General features: G+C 40.2%; 1 protein-coding gene across 3 annotated transcripts in view; it reads left to right on the top strand.

Annotated features, from left to right (window-relative positions):
- Positions 1-78: 78 nt before the first annotated feature.
- Positions 79-19,003, top strand: part of Rps6kb1 (ribosomal protein S6 kinase B1) — a 45,821-nt gene continuing 26,896 nt past the window's right edge. For 2 of the 3 annotated variants that reach the window (XM_021212052.2, XM_029545921.1), the window contains exons 1-4: positions 106-320; positions 8,795-8,844; positions 10,080-10,200; positions 12,003-12,071. In XM_021212052.2, the coding sequence (XP_021067711.1) occupies positions 180-320; positions 8,795-8,844; positions 10,080-10,200; positions 12,003-12,071 (381 nt within the window). In that variant the 5' untranslated portion in view covers positions 106-179. Of the gene's footprint in view, positions 321-8,794; positions 8,845-10,079; positions 10,201-12,002; positions 12,072-19,003 lie in introns of all 3 variants that reach the window. The other variant, XM_029545920.1, reaches the window with a different exon arrangement.

The following is a 19,003-nucleotide window of genomic DNA, read 5'->3' as shown; positions in this document are numbered from 1 at the left end:
TGGCGCCGGGAGCTAAAGCTACGCATGTCCGCTGCCCACTGTACGGCTTCAGAAGACCTTGTACGCATGCTCCGGGGCTGAACTTGAGGAGCCAGTCCGGGGCCTAGGCGCAGACGCATTGAGCTTAAGCAGCCGGTGATGGCGGCAGCAGCCGTGGAGTCTGCGGCGGGTCCGGGCCCATGAGGCGACGACGGAGGCGGGACGGCTTTTACCCAGCGCCTGACTTCCGACACAGGGAAGCTGAGGACATGGCAGGCGTGTTTGACATAGACCTGGACCAGCCAGAGGATGCAGGCTCTGAGGATGAGCTGGAGGAGGGGGTGAGGCCCGGGGTCCCCGGGGGGTGGGGGCGGCGAGGTGACAGGGCCGGGGTGGCGGCGTGGGCCCGGGAAGCCTGGTGTGCCCGAGGGCGCGGAGATCCGGGGGGACGCGAGCGGTCTCCGGGAGGAGCTGAGGCGCCGCGCGGCCGAGTCGGGGAAGCGGGCGGGCGGACCTGGCCCTAGGTGTGAGGCCTCTGCGGGGCGCGCAGGTGCAGGGCTCGCCCTGATCCCTAGCTGAGCGCTGCCCCGGAGCAGTGTGTTTCTGGAACGCCGAGGAGAAGAGGCGCGCGGTCGGCTTCTGGAGCTGTGGGGCTTGAGTGCGGCCCGGGTGGTGTGAGCGTGTGCTGGGGGTGGGGAGGGCCGATCTTGTTGGGGTATCCCCCTTAGTGCAGGTGAGATGCGGAAGGGTTTCCCTGTGGAGTGTAAGATTGCAAGTCTTAAATCTTCAGACTCCCCACAACCACCTCTCTTCTCGGCCTGTCGCTTCTCTCCTAGGAAGCGCTCAGCTGTTAGAAGTGACAGCTGAAAACTTCTGTCGGGAGTAGCACTGCTGTGACAGCCACCAGGAGTTTTATTTCGGGAGCAAGGGGGCTCTGCTGCATCTTCCAGGGTTTGTTTGTTTGCCTTTTATTTTTAATCCCCCCTTCCGTGTGACTTCTTAAAGGAAAAAAAAAAAACCCATTCATAACGACACACGGCATTTGTAAGTTAATTCCCTTCAAGTTGAAGATGTCTATATTTTTTTTCTGGAATAATTTATGTAATTGTAGGGTGGGAATAAAAGCGTTGACAGCTGTGATTTGTCTCGCCAAAAATAAATTGCTTGAACCGAGACTTGTGAATAGTGGTGTGAGGGTTTTCCTTGCTGAAGTTTAAATTTAGAATCGCTTTTCTAGTGCACATCTTGGCTTTACCTTTGTGGTCCTAGTAGTTTGTTATTTATATATATCATTTTTCTACAGTAATACTTACTGAAACGTACATATTTTACACCAAAGGTTAAAAAAAAAATGATACATCAAACTAAATAATCCTGGACAAATGTCATCAGTAATAACCTCCTGACGACTTTGGTCTTTAAATGTCATCATCTGTAGAAGAATATGGGTTTATGGCTGATGTTAGATAGTTGCTGTATTTACATGGGGCCTCCTTCTCACTCCCAGTTTTCCTTTAGTGAATAAATTGTGCCCTTCTGGCAAACTATTGAAATGTTATGTATAAAGGACTTTGAACACTTTAGGAAATTAAGTGGGCCCACATAGATTATTTTTTTCATAATCAAGTGAGTCTCAGTCAGAATTTCAGAGTTCTAAATGTGGGTATTACACGCACTTTTAAAATTTCATGTTTTCATGTGGAATTCCACTTAGCCTTTTAATCAGATGTGGTGAGTTCTAAATTTCAAACACACACAGGATTACTTTAATTATAAATATGATACACTGTTCAGTTATATTGGTTCCATATGGCAGTGATGTTGGAGTAGAGCCAGAGAAAACTGGTAAGGAGGGTTTTGTTCTGTGAGTGCTGTGATTAGTTGCTGGTGGAATTTCAGTCTGGGTTTATCATCCTTGGAGAGTACAGTAATGTATTACAGTTCTTGGTATGAACTGGGTGGGACCTTGTTTCCTTTTCTCTTTCTTCACTTGATCTTAGCCAAAAGGCTGAGAAGCGATCCTTTTCTCTTTCTTAATGTGTTTCAGGAACAGTAGGTGCTTGAGTGTTGTCCTACTCTTGGGCTTTTGTTTTTGCAGGAAGGATTCTGAAAGGATGTTGAGGAGGGGGACAGGAAAGGTGGATCAGAGGATGAAATGTGACCACAACCATAGGGGCAGGAATTTAGGAGGAAGAGCAGAAGTAACCCAAGAGGATTTTGAAGAAGATGCTTTTAGGATTGAAATGTTTCTCTTGAGTGTGTCCTTTAAAAAAAAAAAAAAAAAGAATAAATAAAACCCACAAAACCTTGTGTCACTGTGTAGCCAGGTGGCTTCAAATTCAAATGTGTTTTTGAGTTTGCAAATTCCCCTGCATCAGGTTTCTGAGTGCCAAGAATATAGTGGTGTGTACTGCCAGACCTTGAGTATATTACCAAGAGATGTCTTAATGTCTCAAGGTGAATAAAGGAAGACTTGAGATGGCGCTGGGTCAGCTACCTAAAGAGAGTCTAGATTACTTTGGAAAAAAAAAAGTTTTAAAAATCTGAAGTATGGGAAAAATTTAGGTTCTTAGAAAATCTTACGTTTCCTATGGTGAATGTACAACTTCTAGTTTGTTATGTAATCCTTGCTTTAACATTGGTACATGCAGAATTGCCTCAGTTCTCTCTTTTATAGTAAGGGAACTGAGGCATAAGCCGAGACGCGATTGCCCACAGTTAGTGTCCTCTGACTGAGTTCATCAGATTGTATTGAATAGATTTAAATGTCTGTGAACCAGAGATAGCCCAGTGGGCAAAAGAAGCTTGGCTATTGGAAGCTCTGAGCCTGAAGCCTTGAGTTGGACAGATTTCATTGAGATGGGCCTACACTGTGTTGATCATCCTGGCCTTCACCTTGTGGTTCTCCTTGCCTCTGTCTCTTGAGTGATAGAGGTTTACCTCCCCAAATCCAGCTTGCACATGGACTTTTTCTCTCTCCATATTTACTTATTTTGATGGGGGAGGTGTGCAATAGCACATGTGTGGGGGGTCAGAGAACAACTTGGGAGAGTTGTGAGGAAGCTAAGGATAAAATTAAGTCCTCAGATTTGGCAGCGAGGGCCTTTACCAGCTGAGCCATTTTGTTGGCTCCTGCATAGATTCTTTTTCAAATTATTACTGTATTTATTTATTTATTTTATGTGTATGAATGTGTGTATGTGTATGTATGAATGTGCACATGCATGCATGCATGTGTGTGTGAATGTGTGCTTGCATAATGCCATAGTACAGCATTGGGGGTAAGGTGACAACTTTGGTCATTGGTTCTCTCTGTCCACCAGAAGAGTGAACTCAGGACATCAGAATTGATGACAAGGTCCTTTATTCACAGAGCCACCTCACAGCACTGCATAGATTCTTGATTGCATTTATTAGCCTCATTCACAGTGTCTCTATTTGTATGTCAAATTGAATTCAGTAAAAAGAAAATTAGTGAATACAGATCTCTTGGGTCATACTCATTAACTATGGGACCTAGAGTAAGTTGATTTTGTTTTCTTCTTTGTAAGGTGAGGGCTAAATGAAATAAAATTTAAAGATTTCTCAAAATACCCTGGCTTATTGGACATTTTGCTGGTTCCCGGACTGTACGTTGTCAGAACCAGCCATTGCTGTGTCCAAGTCACTTGACCATCAGCTGTGCATAGCCACTCAATAGCAAGTCCAGGTATCCGCAGCTACTGTGTTTTTAGAATTAGTCGTATTTTGCTCGTTTGTCATTGATCACACAAATAACACCTTTGTGAGTATTTTGTACTGGAATCTATATTAGTAAGTATAGGCATTTATGTAGTTAATTCTTTAGACAGTAAATGATGAAACTAAATTGATAATTTATAGATAAAGCTGAGTATTATCTGAGTTTAAAAAACAGAATAAAAACTTTAGAAGAATGAAGTTATAAGTAATCACAATAATAAGAGGATTTTGATGACGAGAGTTTTTTCTTCCTGTGTTTGTCTATATTTCTGTGGTAGTAAGTTGAAACTAAGGGAAAGTTTTCTTCTGAAGAATTTTGTTTTTTTTTCTGCTAGTTAAAAATCTGAAATAATTGGAAAGACATATTACACAAGTTTTAGAATGAGATAGCAGATTTTTGTTTGGCAAAAGTTAGGGCATACTGCCAGGTGTGGAAGGACATGCATTTAATTCCAGGAGTCAAACAGATCTCTGAGTTCAAGCCCAGCCTGGTCTGTACAGCAATTTATAGCCAGGACTACTACAGACAGACCCTGTACCCCCCTCTACACCCCCCCCCCCCGCACAGTTTAAGGGCTGGAGAGATTGCTCAATGGTTAAGAGCAATCACACGGTGGCTCACAACCATCTGTAATGGGCTCTCATGCATTCTTTTGATGTGTATCTTCAGGCAGCTACAGTGTCTTTTTAAAAAAAGTCTATTATTTAGGGCCCAGCCAGATAGCTCAGTGGGCAAAGGAGCTTGCCGCCAGGCCGACAACCTAAGTTTCATTCCTGGAACCTACATGACAGAAAGAGGAAACTGATTTTCACAAGTTGTCCCCTGACCTCCACATGCACACCATGACATGAGCTTGAGGTGGTACACATATATTCACTTATTGTTTTTCTTTTGATTAAAAAAATGTTTTGTTTTCCAAAGATAGGATCTGGTTATGTAGCACTGGCTAGCCTGGAACTCACAGAAATCCACATTTCTGTCTCCCAAAGTGTGAACCACCACACTTAGTCTGTTTATTATTTTTGAGACAGAGTAGCATGTAGTCTAGACTGCCCTTCCTTCACTTCCCAAATGTTAGGAATACAGGTGTATCCTACTATGCCCATACCGCGCACCCCCACCCTGCTCTGTGTTCTGAAATATGGTCTTCTTGTGTAATCCAGCTTGGTGTCAAGCTCGGGACCTAGCATCATCCCAAGAGGAGCAGTTTACATGTGACAGTTATGACTTGGATATTTGCTTAATCTGTGGATTAAGGATAATTTTTCTCGTTGGGGAACAACTCATTTTATTTTTTATGAAGTGCTCAATCTTTATTAAGATTCCATACTTATTAATTGGAGTTTAGATTGTTTGTTTGTTTGTCTTGGTTTTGATTTTGGTTTTTTGAGACAAGGTTTCTCTGTGTAGCCCTGGCTGTCCTGGAACTTTGTAGATCAGGCTGGTCTTGAACTCAGAGATCCACCCGTTTCTGCCTCCCAAGTGCCAGGATTAAAGGTGTTCATCACCTCTGGTTACATAGAATTTTTTAATCTTTTCTTTTATAAAGAATTATTTATTTTATGTATGTAAGTACATTGTAGCTGTCTTAAGACACACCAGAAAAAGGCATCAGATCCTATTACAGATGGCTGTGAGCCACCGTGTGGTTGCTGGGAATTGAACTCAGGACTTCTGGAAGANCAGTCAGTGCTCTTAACCACTGAGCTATCTCTTCAGCTCCACATAGAATTTTTAAAAAAGACTTTGAGATTATAACATAACTACACTTTTCCCTTCCCCTTTCTCCCTCCTAATCTTCCCACATATCCCTCTGTGTTGTCTTTCTAATTCATGGCCCTTTTTCATTAATTGTTATTGCATATGTGTGTGTGTGTGTGTGTGTGTGTGTGTGTGTATCAGGTTTCTGAGTGCCAAGAATATAGTGGTGTGTACTGCCAGACCTTGGGTATAATACCAAGAGATGTCTTAATGTCTCAAGGTGAATAAAGGAAGACTTGAGATGGTGCTGGGTCAGCTACCTAAAGATACTTCACACAGGTGGAACTTAAAGTGTGAGCTTTTGTAAAGGTGTAGTGAATGGCAGGAAAGAACTGTGCCTCAGATGTCCCTGTTCTATAAAGTAACGACAGGAAATGTGAAGTGCAGATGCAGGTGCAGTGGTGGGACAGGCTCAGGAAATGAACCATGGCCTGAGGGCATGTCTGCTGAGGTGGCTTTAAAGGAGGTTCCCTGTTAACTACTCTGTGGTCATTAATTTAAAATTTAGTAAAGCCAACATTTAAAAAAATAAACAATTATTTTATAATTATAAAACACCAGTTTTACCACATCTGATAGAAGTTAGTCTTTTGTCTTTAAAGTATAGCTGTGATTGTATGGAGGACAGAAACTAAAGATGCTGGTTCATTAGTGGGTTTTTTGTTTGTTTGTTTCTAGATACATGGTCTCAAGACATAGCTCATGTTAGGCTGGCCTGGAACTCATTGTAGAACAGTTTAACATGAAACTCACAGAGATCCGCCTGATTCTACCTCCCTAGTGCTGGGATTAAAGGCGTTCTCCACTATTCCAGACTTTTTTTTTAATATTTATTTTTATGTATATTTGTGTTTTGCTTGCACACCATTTTTATATAGGCTCTTGGAGGCCAGAAAAAGGCCTTGTATTCCCTGGGACTTATTGATGCTTATGAACCCACCATGTGGAAATTGAACCCTAATCCTTTGGAAGAGCAGCCAGTGCTCTTAGTCACTGAGCCATCTCTTCAACCCTGCTGAAGTTATGTTTAACTTGTTTGTTTGTTTGTTTGAGATAGGGTCTTCCTATGTAGCACTGGCTGTCCTAGTACTCCCTATATAGACCAGGCTGGCCTTGAACTCACAGGTACTCTCCTGCCTCTGCTTCCAGACTGCTGTGATTGAAGGAGTGCTATTATGCACAGACTGTGTTTAACTTTTTAAAAAATATTTTATGTGTAGATATGTTTTGTCTGTGTGCCACTTGCATGTTGTATGTTGCTCTCAGAGGCCAGAAGATGTCAGATTTCCTGAACCAGAGTTAAAGACACCTGAGAGTATAATGACACGAGAGATTTAATCTGGCTCCTCTGGAAGAGCAGACAGTGCTCTTAACCCCTGAGCCATCTGTCCAGTCAGGCTGTGCTGTACTTTTAAGAGATCTCTATTTTCTTTTTTTTTTTTAATTTTTTTTTTTTAAAGATTTATTTATTTATTATATGTAAGTACATTGTAGCTGTCTTCAGACACTCCAGCAGAGGGCATCAGATCTTGTTAGGGATGGTTATGAGCCACCATGTGGTTGCTGGGATTTGAACTCCGGATCTTCGGAAGAGCAGTCGGGTGCTCTTACCCACTGAGCCATCTCACCAGCCCGAGATCTCTATTTTCTGAAGTACTTGTACATTTTACATTCACACTAGCAGAGTATGATAGTTCCTTTTCTTTCCCTGTACCTCTCCCTCCATCCCCTTCCTCTCAATGCAGGTCTAGTGAATGGGAAGATGTCACTTACTCTGTCTCTACGTATCGTCCTTCTAGTACTAATGGTGAATATTTTTCTGTGTGGGTTTTTTTTTCCTTTTATGTATTTGGAGAAACACTGATTAAGATCCTAACTTGTTTTTTAAAATTATCTTTTTCTTCTTTAGTTTTTTTCCCCCACCTTATTAGGGTTTAGAGGGGCTAGACCTACTGAAGATCAAGCCCAGGTCTTTGCATATGCCAGTCCAGTGCTCTAACCCTGAGATATATATCAAGACCTTTTGTTTTTTATATGAGTTCTTGTCAAGTTCAGGGTGACTATGAACATACTCTATGCAGGTCTTGAATTTATGATCTCTTAATAAAGTGGTTAGAATTGATTGCAGGACTATTCTACCAGACTTTTCCTGCTTAAAAAAATACTCTTTCTTTCTTTCTTTCTTTTTCTTTCTTTCTTTCTTTCTTTCTGTCATAGAATCTGACTGTTTTGTTCTGGCTGGCCTGGAACTATCTGTTTAGACTAGGCTAGCCTCAAACTTTCAGCATTTCTCCTGCCTTGATCTCTAAAGTGCTGGGGTTACAGCCATTTCAGTACCATGCCCAACAACTAAGCTATACTTTAAAAAAATATGTGTGTGCTTGTGTTTGTACACATGACTGGAGGTGCCTGAGGAAGACAGAAAAGGGTTTCAAATTCTCCCCAAATCCTTCCCATGCTTCAGTTACAAGCTGTTGTGAGCTGCCTGTTGTGGATCCTGGGAATTGACATTGAACCTCCTGAAAGAACAGTATGTTTTCTTAACCCTGAGTCAGCTCTCCAGCCCCACTATAAGCTGTTGAGGTGCTTTGTTTTGTTTTGTTTTGAGACATAGTCTCACTATGTAGACCAGGCTGGTTTTGAACTCAAAAGAAATCTGCTTGCCTCTGCTACCCTAGTGTAGCATGTGCCATCACACCAGACCTTCTAAGCTATTTTTTACTGATTCTGTGGTAAATAGCATTTTCTCGATTTAATTTTGGGATTGATCATTGCCAGTACATAATAGGTTAATTCCAATTTTCATTTATTCTATGCTAGAATAAATGTTTGTTCAGTATAATGCTTAACCATTATATTGGTTGGTTGTTTTTACCTCAATTAGCCACATGGTACATTGCATATCTTGGGCTAGTTGTGGTTATCCTAGGCATGTTCATGTTCATGACATGATAGACTACCTAACAGAAGTATATCATTTGATTTAGTATCTCATAATGTAATGCCTTTACCTTCATCAAAAATAATATTTAGTAGATGATAAGTATAATTGCTGAAGGAAAACTCCCTTTTTTTGTTTTAGGTTATGAATATCTTCTGTAGGTGGTTGTATAAAATGAGTAACCTTGAAAGCACAACTTCCAGTGTTGTTTGTGTACTTGATTTTGTTCATCATGTTTGCCTGGTAGTGAAGTAGAAACTTTAAACTGGTTTATTTCATTCATTCTCTCTGAATTATAAGATAAACCATTGAACTTCTTAAAATTTGAGTTTCTGGTGTTATTTATTTCTAAAACTTAAAATATTTTTCAGGGTCAGTTAAATGAAAGCATGGACCATGGGGGAGTTGGACCATATGAACTGTAAGTGTATATGGAAAGACTTCCATTGTGCTATTTCTTTCAAGTAGGTTGTACCTGTCCATAGCCTCAAGTGCTTTAATAATCTGTTTATAAAATCACTTATCGAGTTGCTGAGTAGAACATGAGAATTTTAATATTCTGTAAATAGAAAAAGATTAAATATGAATATGAGTTTAAGTTATTAGGAAGTTTTATTCATTTAATACAGAAAACTGTAACTTCTTTTTATTGAAAATTATTGCTAGTGTTCCCAAAATACTTGAATACATCATTCAGACAGAGAGAGTAATGCAATTTTAAGTCATGTTGACTGAGTTCTGTTAGGTGAGTATGTGATTAATCTGCTCCTTACTCCATGACAAGAGATGGAGAAGACCAGCTACTTACCTAAGGAGCATATATATATATGACATTCCTGTTTTGGAATCTTTAAGCTAGTAACTTGGAAAAGTCAGACATGGGAAGAAATGCAAATATATTTTATTATCAAGAAATTTTAAACAAAAGAAACCTGGGTTTGGTTGTAAGTGCCTGTAATCCTTACACCCAGGAGGCTGAGGCAGGAGGATGACTTTGAGGCTAACCTGGGTTACCTAATCAGATTGAGATAGGCCTGGGCTTAACAACTAATTGAGTCATGTCTGAAGGATCCTAGATCTTCTGCTAAAGTTGCCGAATGTTGAGTAATAACTAATCATGTGGAATGAAATTTGAGTAAGTAGAAGGCTTGCTTTCTTTGTCAGCTTAGTAAACATGTTCTAATTTTCTTAGTTTGGGGATGCTTGGTATATTTTATTAAAATATTTATTTATTTATTTAATGTATACGAGGACACTGTCACTGTCTTGAGACACACCAGATGAGGAAATCAGATTCCATTACTGATGTTTATGAGCCACCATGTGGTTGCTGGGAATTAAACTTAGGACTTCTGGAAGAGCAGTCAGTGCTCTTAACCGCTGAGCCATCTCTCTAGCCCAGGTCTTGATATTTAAGAAAATAAGTAATAATGCAAGTTCTTTGAGCAATCAGGTAAACAATTCCCAGTCTGCCTTGATCTTGACCCAGATGTGTCATTGTCTCAATCATCAGGTAACTTAGATCACAGATACCAAATTTACCATCAAGTACTTTTTCTTCTTTTACCTACCTGTATCCATTTCTCTTTTCTAACAATGTGCTGGATATCATTAAACATTTTGGAAATTCACTTTTGGTTTTGCTTTTCTTCCCAGTGGCATGGAACATTGTGAGAAATTTGAAATCTCAGAAACTAGTGTGAACAGAGGGCCAGAAAAAATCAGACCAGAATGTTTTGAGCTACTTCGGGTACTTGGTAAAGGGGGCTATGGAAAGGTAGGACATGTTTTAAATGGTTATCTTTGACTGGGTGACTGGTTTTTACATACTTGTTCCATTGATCAATGTAGGATCTGACCATGACTCATGATTTGAGGGGTAGAAGTTCAGTTCCCCTTCCTTCTCTACCACTACACATAGGCATAATGGAAACCCTCAGTACTTATTGAATAAGTAAACAGAGTAGTAGTGTACCAGGTTAGCTCTGCTATTAGAGGACTGTTTCTTTTCTTTGGCCCAATGGAACCTTATACAGGATTCCCCGTTAATTATAGGTATGCCACACCTCACTTTATGTATGTTAAATGATGTGTTACTGAGGCTTGAATCTTAATGTGTGTGTGTTTTTTTTTAAATTTGCAGTATCTAAGAAATAGTTATAAAAGCGGAAAGGGGTTTCATAGTTTTGCCCTGGGCTATATAATTGAAGATCTTATTTTTATGTTTTGCCCAAGATAACTCATAACACAGACATTTACTTCTAAGAGACAGTTTTAAACAACTTGATTAGATTAAGAACTGTCTATATTATTCTCATGTCAGTATTTAGAAGTGCGACATTTATAGTTTTTTTTTAAAGATTATTTATTATATGTAAGTACACTGTAGCTGTTTTCAGACACCCAGAAGAGGTCTTCAGACACACCAGAAGAGGGTATGAGATCCCATTACAGATGGTTGTGAGCCACTGTGTGGTTGCTGGGACTTGAACTCAGGACCTTGGGAAGAGCTGTCAGTGCTCGTAAACGCTGAGCCATCTCTATAGCCCTGTAGCTTATTCTTTTTTGTTTGTTTGTTTGAGACAGGGTTTCTCTGTATAGCCCTGGCTGTCCTGGAACTCACTTTGTAGACCAGGGTGGCCTCGAACTCAGAAATCTGCCTGCCTCTGCCTCCTGAGTGCTGGGATTAAAGGCGTGCGCCACCACGCCCGGCCCTGTAGTTTATTCTTAAGGTTAAGGGAACATTGGAATATGTTCTAATCATCCTGAATATGTAACAGTTGGAATCTTACATATGTTGTTAATTATAAGTGTTGGATAAAAAGCTAGAAAGAAGCCAGGCGTTGTGGCTCACGCCTTTAATCCCAGCACTTGGGAGGCAGAGGCAGGCGAATTTCTTGAGTTCAAGGCCAGCCTGGTCTACAGAGTTCCAGGACAGCCAGGGCTATACAGAGAAACCCTGTCTCGCAAAACCAAAAAAAAAAAAAAAAAAGCTATCTCAATGGAGTAAGTAAAAATGTCTGTCAGTTATTGACACTGTTATGTGAAATAATAACAGTTTATCCCTGGAATTAATTTATATAGAAAACTAGAAATTTGTTTTTCAAGGTTGGGAGCACTGATAGTTTGTGCTCAGTGAACTAGGCTTTTGAGTGTATTTAGTTGGGTATTTTCATACACTGCCATCAGGTGGCAGCAAACCACAGAAAGGCCCACGATTCACAGATTTTCCCTAATCCTAAAATGTGGCCTCTACTAATAGACCATTTTTGTGCACAGTCCTTTGTGGTGCTTTTTTTTTTTTTTTTTTTGTGGTTTTTTTGAGTCAGGGTTTCTCTGTGTAGCTCTGGCTGTCCTGGAACTCACTCTGTAGACCAGGCTGGCCTCGAACTCAGAAATCCACCTGCCTCTGCCTCCCAAATTCTGGGATTAAAGGCATTCGCCACCACGCCCGGCTTGTGGTGCTTTTTTTAATAGTATAAACAACAGTATCACATGTTTCTTACAAATGGGGATTATGGAAGATGACCTGCATGCTTTGGCTTTTGATAACATGCAAACACTCATTTCTTTGTCTAGGTTTTTCAAGTACGAAAAGTAACAGGAGCAAATACTGGGAAGATATTTGCCATGAAGGTGCTTAAAAAGGTGACTCTGCTCCCCCTTCACTCTCTATGCTCTATCTTAATTGCTAAAAAATCTGTTGTCGGTGCTGTGGTTTAACCCGGGGGTAGAGTGCATGTTTAGAATATATAAGCTCCAAGATTTAATCTCCCCAGAAAAGGAAAAGTACTTATAACAATTCTCCTTATAGAATGGGAACTATGTTGTGAGATTTTTTTTTTTTTTTTTTTTTAATGTGTTTTATTTCTGGTGAGGGTAGAAAGGAGAGCGCTTTCTGTGGTGAACACTCTGAACTCTCAGCTTCTGGTCTCCATATTCTAAATGTTAAGCATATTATTACTGCTTTTAATACAGCAGTTCTAGTAACTATTAAACTAGTTAAGAATTAAATTTCTTTCACTCCTAACTCACCTTTTTTCTATCTTGCCCTTTTGGTTCATTTTTATTAACTCTACTATTGTGTTCTCTAGTGTTTTTGTTTTATTTTGTTTTGTTTTTTTGAGTCAGGGTCTCATATAACCAAGACTGGCCATCAATTGGCCCTCTTGTTGTCATCTCCTGAGATTACAGGTCTGCACTACTATGCCTGGCTTCCTTAGGAGACTTTTATTCCTTGTTCCTCTAGACATGTCTGTGATTAAGAGACCCCTTTGCCACAATCCTTGAATCTTGGCCTCTTTAATATCCCATCCTGTTTTCTGCACATCATGACTTTGTATTTCTTTATTTATACCCTATTTTCTTGTTATAGTGACCATTTTGCTTTGAGAAAGAGTTCTTAAAGATGTTTATTTATAATTGCTTTTTATTGGTGGTGGTAGTGAGACAGGGTCACTATGTAGTCCAGGCTGGCCTTGAACTCATGATTCTGTTGCTTTACCCTTGCAAATTCAAGCATAATTTACAAGTATGCATCAGCATTCAAGATACGTTACTTTCGGAGCTGAGTTCATATAGGTGATAACCAAGCAAATATCAGCAGATTGTTGAATAGAAAGTATGGAACTTAGTCCAAGGGGAAGCCCAAAGGAAAGTTGTGTTTGGAAGCTAATGATAGCAGTGTCCGCAAACAGTCTGGAGCTCTGGGTCCTCACTGACTCTTTCTGTTTCCTAGTACTGAACTAATGACATTAGAACAAATTTGATTAATATTCACTCTCCGTATGTGTGCATGTATTGGTTCATGTGCCATGATGTGCATATGGAGGTCAGAGGACAATGGGTGTGGGTCCTCACTTTTCACCTTGTTTGAAGTAAGGTCTTTTGTTGTTATCCATATTATACACCAGAATAACTGATCCACCAAGCTAGTGTCTCCTGTCTTCTGCCTCCCATCATTGCTGCAGAAGTGCTGGGATTATAGACTAACATTATCATATCTGGTTTTTATGTGGGTGTGGGAATCAAAGTCAAGTCATCATAGGTGCAAGGCAAGGATTTTACCCACTGAGCATTCTCCCAGCCATGATTCTTACTGTGTGACTGTTTTAGTGAGCACTATACCCTACCCTTTGACTCTGAGGGGAAGTGGGTGAGACAGGAACTCACTGGAGTCTGGAAACTCATTATGTATACCAGGCTGGCCTCAAACTCAAAAAGTTACCTATCTCTGCTACCAGAGTATCAAAGGTGTATACAAGTGTAAACTAGCCTGGCCTCAAATTTCCAATTTTCTTTCCATCTTAGCCTCTTGATTATGTGCATGTGTTGGCTCACCTGGTTAAGAATCTCTTTATTATACTTTTATACTACTTTTATTATTTGATTGTTTAAGTGTGTGTGTGTCTAGGATTTGAACCTAGGCCCTCATACAGGCTAACCAAGCCAACTGTTATTATGTAACACTCATCACCCAATATCTGGGAATATATTCAGTGTCAAAAATAATTTTTACTTAGAACTTTGCCTTATTCATATATCTCTGAGAGTTTCTGTTGAGCCGTTTCTTGTTAGTCTGATTCCTAATCCATTTATCCACTGATGATTTTTCTAAAAAATATTTGGCATTTTCTTCTTTCCTTCTTTCCCCCTCTCTCCTTCTTTCTCCCTTCCTTACTCTCTCCCTGTCTTCTCTTTCTTCTTCTAAAATTGTATGTGATGAGTGTTTTCCTACATGTTTGTCTGTGCACGTGAGCATGCTTGGTACCTACAGAGCCCAAAAGAGGGCATCAGATCCCTTGGAGCTAGAGTTAGAGTTTGTGAGCCACCATGTTGGTGCTGGGAATCAAACCTAGGTCCTCCATAAGAGCAGCAAGTGCTCTTAACCCCCACATTTCCAGCTCTTTTCTAATGTTTTTGTATGAAAGTTACATAGTGTTATGTCTTTTTGATGCTTACTACTAGTTTTAACTTTTTGTTTGTTAGTTTCAGAAGAGATCTACAGAGCCCTGCCTTGCCTAGAACAGAGACCCACTTACCTCTGTCTCCTGGGTAATGGAATTAAAGGCTTCCACTGTAGTTTCAATTTTTGTTTTTAAAATCAATTATTTTTAAAATCAGTTTTAAAGATGCATTTATTTTTTGTGTATGAGTGTTTCGCTGCATGTATGCACATGTACTGTATGAATGCCTATTGATGATTGAGGTCAGAAGAATGCATTGGATCCCCTGTCACTGGAGTTGATGGTTGTGAACTCCTCTGTAAGAGCAACAAGTGCCACTAACCACCTCTGAGCCACTTCTCCAGCCCCAGTAGAAAACTTTTTTTAAGTTTTGTTTTATTTTTTACCTTTTTAAAATGATCTATTTTATGTGCATTACTGTCTCGCCTGCATGTATATCTGGGTGAGGTTGTTGGCTCCCCTGGAACTGGAGTCACAGACAGTTGTGAGCTGTCATGTGGGTGCTAGGACTTGGACCTGGGTCCTCTGGAAGAGCAGCCAGTGCTGTTAACCACTGAGCCATCTCTCTACCCCTACTCCCGTCCCCAATACACTTTTATTTAAGAGATTTCACACTACACTTTCTCTGTTCCTGTCAAGGTCCAAAGCTAGAGCTCAGTATTTCTTTGCAATATAGTTCTACTCCCTTTTTTTTTTCTTTGAGTCAGGCTCTCCCTATGTAGCCCTAGTGGGCCTGGAATTTCATAAGTTTTATCAATGAATACTGTCATCAATTGTCTATACATCTTTTTTAATGACTTGTCATTTCAGCAATGTTGATTTGTTGTTGAAAGGTGAAGAGTAGAAATACACACACGTAATCCTGCCACTACACTGTATCGCCCATTTGTGCAATACAAATTCGTGGCTCAGCAATTGAGAGTACTGGCTGCTATTTCAGAGCTTCCACACACCCATCACAGCCATCTGTAACTCCAATCTGTGGGCCTCTGATGCATCCTTCTGACCTCTCAGTACCAGGCATGCACGTGGTACATACATTCAGATGAAGCATCCACGTATGTAAAATATATTTGGAAAACCAATTTTTTTTTCTTCAAGGAAAAACAATGTTTTTGTTTGTTGGGGGTTTTTTTGTGTGTGTTTTGAGACAAGAATTGCTTTGTGTAGCCTTGTCTGTTCTGGAACTAGCTCTGTAGATCAGACTGGCCTTGAACTCAGAGCACTGCCTGCCTCTGCCTCCCAAGAATTGGGATTAAAGGCCTGTGCCACCACAGCCTGGCAAGGACCTTTTGTCTTTCTAAAACATTTTTTAATTAAAAGAGAAAGGGACAGTGGTATTACCTTCCCCCCCCCCCCTTTTAACTTCTCTTTTTCTTTTAATTTATTGAGACACGGCCTTACTAAAAAGCATTTGGTAGCTTGGCACTCTATACAGACCAGAGTGGCCTTGAACTCAGACCAGGGTGGCCTTTGCCTCTGCCTCCACATCCTGAGTGTTGGGATGGTCCTTCTTTTGTTTTGGAGCCAGGTCTCATTCTATAGCCATTGATCTAAACCTGGAAAGCTTAGAATGGATGTCTATCCCTTGTCCTGTAAGTTATTTCATGTGACCTCTTTTATCTGCACTTGAACTATGAACATGATAGTGATAAGGTCAAAGTTTTCCTGAGATTTTTAGCATCTGATTTCTTCAAGCAGTTTATTCAAGATCACTTTTAGGGTTAATGGATTTTCCTGGCTTTCAGTTATTCACTTTCTTTTAATATGAAAGAATTCAGAATTTAGATCATATTCATCCAAAATACCACTCTCAGGAATGCTATGGGTTTGTGGTGTATACTAATAATCCAAGTGAAAGAGAATAATAGGTCTTTCATACTTAATTTTTTGTTTTTGTTTTGATTTTTGAGACAGGGTTTCTCTGTATAACCTCTCTGACTATTATGGAACTCAGTTGTAGACCAGGCTGTCTGAGACCTGCCTGCCTCTGCCTCCTGAATGCTAGGATGAAAGGCATGAGCCACCACAGGACAATTTACAAGAGTGAGTCAGTTCTCTGTTTTTAACAGGTAGTTCCCACGGATCAGAGTCAGGTCGTCGGCTTGGCAGCAGATGCCTCTGCCTGTAGCCAAGATCTTTCATATTTTGTTAATCATTTCTTTATAATGGGAGAAATAGTCCTGTGAGTAAAACAGAACCACAGGCACAGTCTGAGGTGTCCACCAAGTGCAGCTCCTTGAGCAGCTCTGTGGGGAAAGCCTTATTCTTGTTACTTAACTGATAATTGATTAAAATCAAAAAACTTACTCTTCTTCGTAACTAGCACTTAGTCCTTTATAGGAGTCTTCTTGTTTGAGCTCTTTGACGGTTTCCTCTCCTATGCCCTGGCCTACTGGAATTGTAGTTAATTGATGTTGGATCCTGGGCTGATGATCTGATTTTCTTAGATCCCATTAGCTGTAGCTTTAATGTTTCTTTGCTTCCTTTTACTAGTGTTTTTACAAATGACTGTAAAAAAAAAAAATTACCTTGCTGGGTGTGATGGTTCAGGCCTTTAATTCCAGCACTTAAGAGGCAGATTCAGGTGGATCTCTGTCAATTTTGAGGCTAAAGTAGTCTATATAGTGAACTTTAGGACAGACAGGGCTATTACACAGGGAGACCTATCTCAAAAAAACACCAAAACCAACCAACCCAAACCCTAAAATTTATATATCATAGTGAGTATCATGTCTTTAAAAGTTTTTTTATTATATTTAAAAATTTTTGTCTGAGGCTGGGCATAGTGGTACACACCTTTAATCCCAGCACTCAGGAGGCAGAGGCAGGCGGATTTCTGAGTTCCAGGCCAGCCTGGCCTACAAAGTGAGTTCCAGGACAGCCAGGGCTATACAGAGAAACCCTGTCTCAAAAAAACCAATAAAGAAAAAAAAAATTTGTCTCTTTGTGTGGGCCAAAGGACGACTTTTGGAAGTTAGTTTCCTCCTTCTACCACGTGGGTCCTGAGGCTCGGTGGCAGTCTCCTTTACTTGCTGAGCCATCTCACTCACCCTCCTTGTCCTCATGTGCACGGATATATTGTATGGTAATTCAAGTCAGGTTAAACAGTACTTCTTCAGACAGCTAGGGTTTTAATTCTAACCCCTAAGTGAGATGACAGTAGGCTTCTTTAAAGTGATTTTGTTTTGATTCTTCCATCATCATGGAGGCAGACAACCCATCTTCCAGACCTTTTTGTCAGATTTATTCAGATTTTATTCCTTAGGGGAATGGTCCTATTGGTTATTTACTCAGAATATTGAGGGAAAGATTTTTTTTTTTTTTTTTTTTTTTGGTTTTTCGAGACAGGGTTTCTCTGTGTAGCCCTGGCTGTCCTGGAACTCACTTTGTAGACCAGGCTGTCCTCGAACTCAGAAATCCGCCTGCCTCTGCCTCCCGAGTGCTGGGANTAAAGGCGTGCGCTACCACGCCCAGCGGGAAAGATTCTTAGTAACCATCTTTGGAAGCAAGCTACTTTAATCTTGCTCAAGGCATTCATTCACTCAGCTACATCATAAATTCTAGAGACTTTGCCTAAAGTTTTGTGACTCACAAGGTTACCTGTTCTGTGTTCCTCCTTGTATTAAACAAGGTATTTACCTTGTATTGTACACAGTGTTTAATACGTACTGTGCAGATAACATGCAGATAACATGCGAACATTCTTCATTTAGGTGAAATATATTCTGTTTCTAATTTTCTTGTTCTGTCATTCAAGAGAACAATGAATAAGCTTATTTTTAAAATTACTTAGCCACCCTCTAGTCAAAATCCTTTTTCCATTAAACCGATAGATAGAGAGAGAGAGAGAGAGAGAGAGAGACAGAGACAGAGACAGAGACAGAGACACAGATACACACACACACACACATGTACCTGTAGTCTCTGTGTTTTTTCTTCAAATTCACTAATATTTAAGTCTTCTTCCTCTTGTGTCTAGACTTCATTTTGGGTATCGTCATCGCTTTTGTATTACCAACTAATCAAGTCTAGCCTTTATTTCAGCTCCGTCAGTTTCCGTTTCCATTCTAAGTCAAGGTCTTAGTGTTCTTACTTTATTCTAATTAACGTAGTCTGTAATTGATTCACTTGTTACCCCACTGAACTTATATTTAGTGAGATGCTAATCTGAATCAGCTTGTTTCTTTATGTTCCTATCACCCACTGATCATTATTTTTTTTTGGCAGAAATTGCACAAATCTATAGATTGCTTTTGGGAAAAATTGAGAAACTCCATTTATTACTTGTTTAGACTCCAAGTGTTCCAACATTTTGACATCAGCCTGTACAAATCCTTCTGTTCTTTTAGCTGCTCAGATCTGTTCCTCTCTGCCCTTCTTGCTCAGCCATTACCATCCCCTCTGGTCCACCTTGTGAGACAGTCATCCTTGATTTCTTTCGGCTACCTTTCTAGTCCCTATTCCAGCACTGTCTTACCTGCATTTTTTACTTAGTGAACTGTGTGCTTTTCTGGAGCTAACTGCTCTGTTTTAGATCCTGTTCCTTTCTACCTGTTTGGGTACTTTGTTATTTAATCACTCTTGTTCTGGTCTCTCTCCTGGCTTCTCCCC

This window comes from Mus pahari, chromosome 14, assembly GCF_900095145.1.
Source record: "Mus pahari chromosome 14, PAHARI_EIJ_v1.1, whole genome shotgun sequence".
Taxonomy (NCBI): Eukaryota; Metazoa; Chordata; class Mammalia; order Rodentia; family Muridae; genus Mus; species Mus pahari.
This window is presented reverse-complemented; position numbering and strand designations above follow the sequence as displayed.